The 9,086-nt window shown below is 42.7% G+C and overlaps 1 protein-coding gene across 1 annotated transcript in view; it reads left to right on the plus strand.

Moving 5' to 3' along the window:
* KIF14 (kinesin family member 14) overlaps positions 1–6,769 on the plus strand; it is an 83,191-nt gene extending 76,422 nt beyond the window's left edge. Inside the window, exons 29-30 of the mRNA XM_040359859.1 lie at positions 3,402–3,525; positions 5,834–6,769. Of these exons, the coding sequence (XP_040215793.1) occupies positions 3,402–3,525; positions 5,834–6,078 (369 nt within the window). The 3' untranslated portion in view covers positions 6,079–6,769. The remainder of the gene's footprint in view (positions 1–3,401; positions 3,526–5,833) is intronic.
* Positions 6,770–9,086: the final 2,317 nt, after the last annotated feature.

The following is a 9,086-nucleotide window of genomic DNA, read 5'->3' on the forward strand; positions in this document are numbered from 1 at the left end:
TCGGTGGCTGACCAAGTCCAATCGGACGTACGGGGGAGGAGCTTTGTGACGTCACCCACGTCCTTTCCATTGCCGTTTGCGGCTGTACACCACGGCTACATGCCATGCTTTTTTATGTTTTTAATCTCATTCGCTATACCAGACGGTAGTCCTCCAGTGGATTTCCCTGTGCCTATTGTCCAGTCCAGGATTTTTGCTGTATAGTGAACTTTTTTACCCTTGGAATAAAATAAACAGTCTACACTGAGATCGTGTTTTCTGTTGTTTTTTCATATCTGATCGGATTACTTACCACTCTGCTGGATCCATCCGCGTCTTCTCTCCTATGGTGAGACTAAGCTGTTTTGACCTGTTGTTAACGCAAATGGTCCATCCCATCTGGTAAGGAAGCATTTCTCTTGTTGGTGGAGGTTACATCACTTTCATTTGAAGAGTTTTCGCTGTATCACTGGGTGTCATCTTCAGTTACTTTTATATGGACTTTCATTGCGCTGCACTTACATATTTTTTTCATTGGTTTACTGATGTGATGCGTCTATGGTTTACACTTTTAATGGGGATGAAGACAAGCAAAATGGGTGTATAACACAGGTAAGATAAATCAACATACTGTGTTAACACTTTTTAAAGGGCATACAGTAAGTTTGTTACATTATTTCCTTAAAGCGCATATTTAATGAATCTTGGCACTACAAAGCAAAAACTCCATTTTATTTTGAATATTCAAATCAAACTCTCCTATCCATCCATGTATCTATGCTTTATTTTGTTGAGAAATTATCCACTAGCATTTCTAGCAGTGGCCATCTTGAGTAAGGGCAAATGATTCATGCAACATTTTACTTCTTGGAATCCATCTGCCCTTGGCTTGAGCATGCATGCAGGGGAGAGTGCCTAATCCCTTCCCTTCTCCACCCCTCCTGAAGACTCCTGGGATGTATGACATTTGCCTAGGCAAAAAAAAACAGTAACTGAAAAAATTAAGCGAATTTAAAATGAGTAATTATGATATACTTTCCGGTCTATTTACTAATGCTAGCAGCATTAAAAAACAATCAATGTTGATCTGGACAGTGAAGTACTACTTTAAAGGATAGGTTAGCCTATGGTAACATGGTACACCTGTATTTAGGGTGTAACTATGCAGAACATCCTCCCCACCCCATGACAGCAGTTGTGGGATCCTCTCCCTGCACCCACTGTCACATTTTTGTAATCGGGGTGGCTGTATGGGGTTCCACCTGCAACAGACGTGTCATTCATACCGCATGAGATGGCTTTTAGTACTCAATGGACTTTGAGGATGCTCATGAGCGCCTTTGTAGTCTCTTCATTATTTCTCCAGATTTGTAACAGAAAGCCTATATAGAGGTATAAGCACAAAGCTGGAGGGAGAGTTTATAGGAGCCTGACACGATTGCAGGTGCAATACTTTGTGCATTTTTTTTTTCTCTAAAGCCTGCAATTTTATCTGCAAAAACATGTGCATTTCTTCTTTTTTTTTTTTATGTGAACTTTGCTTACTCCTCCGTTGATACCAGTGTGACTTATCATGCAATTTGTCAATTTCAAATCACATGACAAGTCGCACCCTATTGTTGGCAATGAAACCTTTCAAAATTGGTGCCACTCCAACTTTGCAGTGCAGCACAGATTTTGAAAAAAATGTTCCTGCACTATTTTTTTGCAATTTCAGGTGCGACCTGCATAGACATCTGTGCATGAAGTGGCACAGATGTCAGCCGAGTAGCACCTGAAATTGTTTGTGTGTGTACATGTGCATTAATTTATATCCACCACCTTTTGATGAGACAGGAGTAATGCCTAGTACACACAGGCTGTGTGTATGTCAGCTTGTCCTACAGAAGCTGGCCAGGTGGAAAACCAGCAGCTGACCGACTCCCAATCAGTGCTCTCAGCCAGTGGCGGAGAGTGCTGACCGGAGTGTTCAGGGGGGGTCCCCCTTTTCAGAACATAAAAGCTCAGCAGGGGAGTTCGCTGTACTAACGTCGGCTGTCGGTTTTTCAACTGGGTTGAACGAAAAAAACTATTGGTGCAAACCAAGCTTTACAATAGAAAGTATTGTACATCTAATGGCCTACATTTGATATGCTACATATTATCCTGTGCATAAAACAGGTTTGCTACAGATTTGGCTTGGCAATAAAGGCATATCATTTTAAGTTGCACACAATACAGACCCCACAATCGCACTTCTATGTATAAGAACCCTAAGGTGTCCTACTTGGCATTAGAGCTGGGCGATTTTCTCCTAATTCGAATCAAATGTTTTTATTTATTTTTTTATGGACATCGTGCCGGTCCTGAGGAGCTGCGGCCAGGAGGTTTTAGGCAAGGCTGCGGCTTCGGCCTAGTCCGCGGCATCCGGCCTCGCGGACTAGGCGGAAGCTGCGGCCTTGCCTAAAAACTCCTGCCCGTAGCTCCTCAGGACCGGCGCGGTGTTAGCGCCGGTCCTGGAGGGCTGCTCGCAGGAGTATTTAGGCAAGGTCACGGTGTCCCGCCTTGCGGACTAGGCCGAAGATGTGGCCTCGCCTAAAAAAAACTCCTGCCCGCAGCTACTCAGGACCGGTGTTCTGCCGAGATATGCCCCCCTGGCGGATAATGTCTGCCCTGGACTGCGTAGGCGCAGCGCTCCAGCAAACGGAACCGCCTTAAATTGACAAATGTGAAGCAGCTGTAGACTGCGCCTGCGCAATGAACAGGACATTGTGACAGTAATAGTAATGCAGAAGATATAATGGTTATACACATCTGCCCCTTTCTGTAGCCATCCGCCTCTTACACAATATAATAGTATTACACCCACCCCTTGCAAAGTGGAGAGAGCATCGGGAGCGTGCCGCACAATATCATGCTCATGTTATTGACAGCTGTGTTCATCTTCTGCAATTTTCAGAGGTCTGTTGCGCCTGCGCAGTACAGAGCAGGCATTATGCGCCGGGGGCCAATTCTCAGCAGGACACGGCGCAGAAAAAATCGATTTGACCTTGCAACTCAATTCACGATTCAAATCGGTTTTTTTCCCCAGCCCTACTTGGCATTCATTCATTGTAAGCAACAGAAGGACCCTTGTCCATGACATTTAGAGCTGAAAAATGATATTGCATTGTCAAAATGTATACATAAACCTACCAGCAACGTCTCTGTTGCTTGAAGTAAAATCTGACACATTATTACATTTCTGGCTTGGAGTAAAAAGAGTTGAAGGTAGGATATACCTTTTTTGTTAGAGAACTGTGTTTCAGGGTTCCACCAATACTAAAGTAACGCACAAGGCCCATTTAATATCTTGGAATTAAAAAAAAAAATTGTTGTCCTCGGGTTGTTTTTCCGACCTTCCTAGTCATTTCTAATTACATTTTTCAATCTTTTTCTTCTAGCTAAACATGGACCTTGTACTGAAGGATTCAGCTTGCAGTGTTCGCACCTCCCTAAGTTCAGCACTGCACAATATGAAATCCTGTTTGGATTTGCTACGGCCTACCTTCACTTCTCTACTAAACGGTAATAGTGTCTCAATGTAATATTTTAATATGCATTTGTAATTGTATGTAAACACATTTATAATTTCTGGCGATGCTGAAACAGTCAGGGTAGAGGGAGAGAGATTCCAAAATGTTGATACTTGTACATCCAACGTCCTCCCTCCGCATTTTTTTGTTTTTTAATTTAGGCCTTGAAAACATTTGAAATGATAGGAAGCTGAAAATATTGAGCGGAGCAGGCAGATGTCAGGTATGTGTCCACTCTGCATATGTAGAGCAGACACAGACATAGCCCGCTCTGCCCTAAGGGCCCTCCGATGTGCCCAAACAGAAGGGGACAGATCCCCCTCTGTTTTTTTAAACAGATCAGATTGCAGATAGGCGGGTGTAAACAAGACACAAGTATGTTTTACATCTGCCACTCTATAGAGTTGAATGAAGGGTCCAATTGGGTCCACCTGAAAAACAGGCAGGCAGACCCGATCGTGTATAGGCCTAAGGCTGCTTTCACACTGATGCACAGCTTTTTACCTGCACCTCAAATGACCTTGATCTTCACTTCTTCCTCGGGATTCCTGCAGCTGGTTGCTGCTGTTCCCCAGGTGGATATGGCTGGTGGTTGCTGCTGGCTGTCCTCGAGGGCTGGTACTGCTGTTGGGTACTGCTGGCGGGTACTGGTACTGCTGTCGGGTACTGGTACTGCTGGCGGGTACTGGTACAGCTGGCAGGTACTGGTGGCTGGTACTGGTACTACTGGCGGGTACTGGTGGCTGGTACTGATACTGCTAGCTGGTACTGGCACTGCTGTCTGCTGTCCTAGATCACAGGTTCACTTCCCGTGCATTCTGGTGTGACAGAAGCAAGCGGCTGCAGTAGAGACAGAAAAACAAACAAGGCTCCTCTAAGTGCACAAGTATAAAACTTTTAATATCCCCTAAAGGGGTTGAAAACACTTACAAGATGGTGAATGAAACAGACATGTAGCAGGTAAGTTTGTCCAGAAGATGTTCCAGTGGCAGGGCAGTCCCAGTCTGATGATGAAGCTTCCAGGGAAGTCCACAAGATAACAGCCAACTTGTGCTGTGAGTGTTCAGGGGACACAATCGTGCTGGAGCCTGGGGATGATGTCAGGAAGCGAGACAAAAAACAGCATGGAACACAAACAGGAAGAGGATAGGAAGTGTGTCATAGAGGCGGGACGCGTTTCAGAACAGCTCATTGGTTCCTTCTTCAGCCAGTGACCAAGGGTGACACAACCAGTTATAAGGTTTAGGGGAAATTACTTTTTCACAAAAAGCCAGGCAGGTTTGGACAGCTTTTTTGCCGTAATAAATGAAACCATCATTTAAAAACTGCATTTTGTATATACTCGAGTTATCTTTGTGTAATAATATTTTTTTTTTTTTTTGATCAGGGTTATTTAAGTGTGACAAATATGCAAAAAAATAAATCGGAAAGGGTACAAATACTTTTTTACATAATTATATTTACAAAGTTCTGGAGCTGCTGCACTTTGCAAAGTGCACAGTCTATTTCCTTTAGTTAAACAACCCTAATGAGTCTGCAGACTTGACTTGTATTGTGTGAAGCAGTGAAGTACAATCATTGCCCATAGCTACAAAGTTGGAAGCATAACCTGCATATGTACTTGGCAAACATGCATAACTCCTGTGTACATATATTTTTTAATATCGATAGGATTTACATTAAGCTCATCCTTCATGTGTACTGTATAGCTAACAAATCAGTGTAATTTTTGTGGGTTATGTAGCTATGCACATGATCATGGGTACGTACAACCTATTATTATTTTTCAGGATGTATATAGCGCCAACAGTTTGTGCAGCACGTTACAACATGAGGGCAGACGGTACAGTTACAATACAATTTAATACAGGAGAAATCGGAGGGCCTTGCTCATTAGCGCTTACTATCTAAAAGGGAGGGTAAAGTGATACAAAGGGTAATAATGTAGGGGATGAGCTGATGGAGAAAATAAAAGTACAGTTGTAAGTTGGGGCAGGATATACTTCCCTAAAGAACAGATTTCAGGAATCACCTAAAAGTGGACAGAATAGGAAATAGTTCAACAGACTGGGGTAGGGAGTTCTATAAGATGGGAGTGACTCTGGAGAATTCCTGGAGGGCGGAGGCAAGCATTGGAGGAGGTGACAAGGGAGCTAGAGTGCAAGGGCTCTTGGGAGGGACAAAGAACGGTTTGGTTGGTATTTTGAGACTAGTTAGTGATGTAGTTGGGGGGTTTGTTGTGGATGGCTTTATAAGTTGGTGTTTTTTTTGATAAGTGTTTTTCTATTTCTACATTGTAGGTACAGTCACAGATATTTCCCATATACCAACATCGCTTAACGACATTCACTCTTCTGCCTCTATATTGAACAAGATCTGTCTGCCATGGTCACAGCACATATTTGGTTTGGCAGAGTTTAGAAATTTGTCAGAGACTCTTATATGTGCCATTCAGAAGAGGGACTTCAACAGAGCCAACTACGCCCAGCCACAAGATGCACAGCGCAACTCTGCATTCTCACCCAGCGCCATACAGTGGGTGTAGGCATCCTCATAAATGGTGTATTAGCCTAATGCTTTAAAAAAAAAACCTGCACTGCATGCTTTAAAAAAAACTGTATAGAGGGTAATAGATTTTTGGATATCACTTGTATATGTTTTTGTATAAATGTATATTTTTTTCTTCTTTGGTAATTATATTTGTATAAATCTAATGTGAGATTTGGAAAGAAGCCATGAGCAGTGCTCAAGTCGGAATTTTTAAAATGCATTTTTGTTGTATATCTGGCACTCGAGCAATGCTTTATTGAGGCTAGGCAACAGGTTTACTTGAATGTTTTAATGGCAGCCTTTTACCCCCACCCCTTCCCCACATTTGGCTGATGGGAGTGGGAAAAGCCCAGTGACATGACTTTTAGCTTACAAAGGGCTCAAATTGCTCCTTTTGTGACAGCACTGGTTCGTTGTGTGGACAAGCACCAGAGCTGCCGAGGAGGATGAGTCTTGTGCTTCTCCATACCTGGTATTTATTTTAATTTTTTTTACTCTCAACTGAACGGAATGGCGGTGGAGTGGGGGTAACCCTTAGAGTGAACCTGTTCCTTAGCCCTGCATGAGCAAAGCACTGGCTTGCTTTAAGATCTACGGGCACAGGAATAAAAGTGCAAGTTCTCCAGTTCCAGTGTTCTATATTTATAACGCGATAACACAAAATAAAATACATACTAAAACATCAATAATGTGTGCAGCTTTGTGATTCTGTCTACAACAGGGATGCCAAGCTAGGAGTCATCTTGTATACAAAATTAGTGAAGTACATGGACTTCTTTCGCTATCCCGGCGCTACGGGATTCACAGGCTTCTTAAAACAAATTAAAATCTAAACATAATGTTACCATTAATATTTTAAATAATCGCAATAATCTAAAATTCAGCAGCCACTAAAAAGCAAAAAATTACACATTCATAAAATTAAAATAATAAAACTCCAACAGCGTCCTTAAACAAGGGGGGCTTTTGTAGATTACTAAAGCGGCGCTAATTGTCACCAGTCCACCGTGAACAATCTTTCTTATAATGGTTCATAAGAAATGTATGAAGGATGAAGAATGCATGCCTGAGCCAAGGGCAGCTGCATTCCAGGAAGTAAATGTTACATGAATCATCTGCTCTTACTTAATATGGCCACAGCCAGAAATGCTAGGTGTTTTTTCCTGTTTCAATATGTTTATTGTAGTTTTAAGAGGAAACATAATAGGCTCACGTTTTGCACATGTAAGTCAAAGTCCCGGAAAACCCACAGGTGCTTCTGGAATGCGATGTGCCTCAGCTGTGTAGTCGGTTTGTTAGCCAGTGTCTCCGGCTGTAGGAGGGAAGGGAGAGCGGTTTGTTCACTTCCTATATCTGGAAGGGGAGACTGGGCAGAGGAATATTCGGAGAGGCCCGGACACAGCACTTCCTGGATGGCTGGAGAGGGCAGATTGTCCTTGGGAGTGTGTACATCCAGGATGTGGAAGATGGAGGGATGAACCAGTTTGTCAGTGCCTGATAAACTCAACCTTTTGGTGAGTACAAACCCGAAAGGGGTGTGTGACACACAGTGGGAGCTGATTGCAGTGAGAGAGCACATCGCATTCCAGAAGCACCTGTGGGTTTTCCGGGACTTTGACACACCTTCTATCCTTCATACATTTCTCTTATGAACTGTTATAAGAAAGATTGTTCACGGTGGACTGGTGACAATAAGCGCCGCTTTAGTAATCTACAAAAGCCCCCCTTGTTTAAGGTCGCTGTTGGAGTTTTATTATTTTGATTTTAGGAGTCATCTTATGTCTTTCCTAAGCAGTGTAAGTTTATTTTTAATCCCTCTGCTGCTAGCATTAGTAAATAAACAGGAAAGTATATCATATTTACTTGTGTTTAATCTTTGTATTTTTTTTTTACATTTCTTTAGTTACTTTCTGGTTTCCATGCCTATGCAAATGATGTCAGGAGGGGTTTTCTGTTAAGCACACTCTCATTCCTGCATGCCTGAGCCAAGGGCAGATGCATTCCAGGAAGTAAATGTTACATGAATCCTCTGCTCTTACTTAAAATGTCCACAGCCAGTAATGCTAGGTGTTTTTTCCTGTTTCAATATGTTTATTGTAGTTTTAAGAGGAAACATAATAGGCTCACGTTTTGCACATGTAAGCATTATGGATGGCCAAAACAGGATTCGAACCAAAACCAAGGAGGACCAGCAAGGAAATTTAGAGCAAATATCCCGAACATTAGCAGGATGTCCTCCAAAGGGCAGCAGTCCCCAAAAATATGTCCTCTAGGAAGAGAAAAAGAAAACTAAGAGTGGGAAAGGAAGAAGGTTGAGAAGAGGGACCAAGGGGTAAGAGGGTACCATGGACTCTGGATCAGCGCAGGTAAATTTTTTAAATGACCATAGTAAGAGGCAGAGATGGGAAGGAATAACTGATCCAAAGTCCCCAAACTTTAAGGAATGTGGAATGCGAGTCCTTCAGGTTACTGGACATCTGCTCATTAACCATCAGGGCAACAGACGGAGTCTTCCAAGCATGTGCAATTGTCCGCTTGGCAGAAATAAAAAGGTATGTGGCCAATTTCTGCTGAGATGCAAAAAGGCCAAATACAGGGCAACGTAGGAGTGCTAACCTGGTGTCTTCACAGACCATCATGTGAAACAGAATCTGCAGCAAGCCAAAAACCCTCAGCCAAAATCCTGTCAGTAAACCACCAGATGTGCAGAACATCCCCATGCTGACCACAGTTCCTGAAACATCTGTCACTACAGCTGATAGAGGTAATACACCACCCAGGTGTACTTCAGGTAATGCAGGAAGTGACCCCCGAATTCGTGAGCGACCAAATAAGACCAAGGGAAACAGATTTGAACGTGCTCATAAGGTCTCTGACCTTTTACTGAATACTACCGTGGCTTATATGCAAAAGAAAGAAGGTAGGGGCTGTGTTTTTTAATGCATATGTTTCTAAAAGTTATATAAACTCAGTACTTTTCTTATGATTTAACCTCTTTGCCAC

The sequence above is a fragment of the Rana temporaria genome, chromosome 7 (assembly GCF_905171775.1).
Source record: "Rana temporaria chromosome 7, aRanTem1.1, whole genome shotgun sequence".
In the NCBI taxonomy this organism is placed as follows: domain Eukaryota; kingdom Metazoa; phylum Chordata; class Amphibia; order Anura; family Ranidae; genus Rana; species Rana temporaria.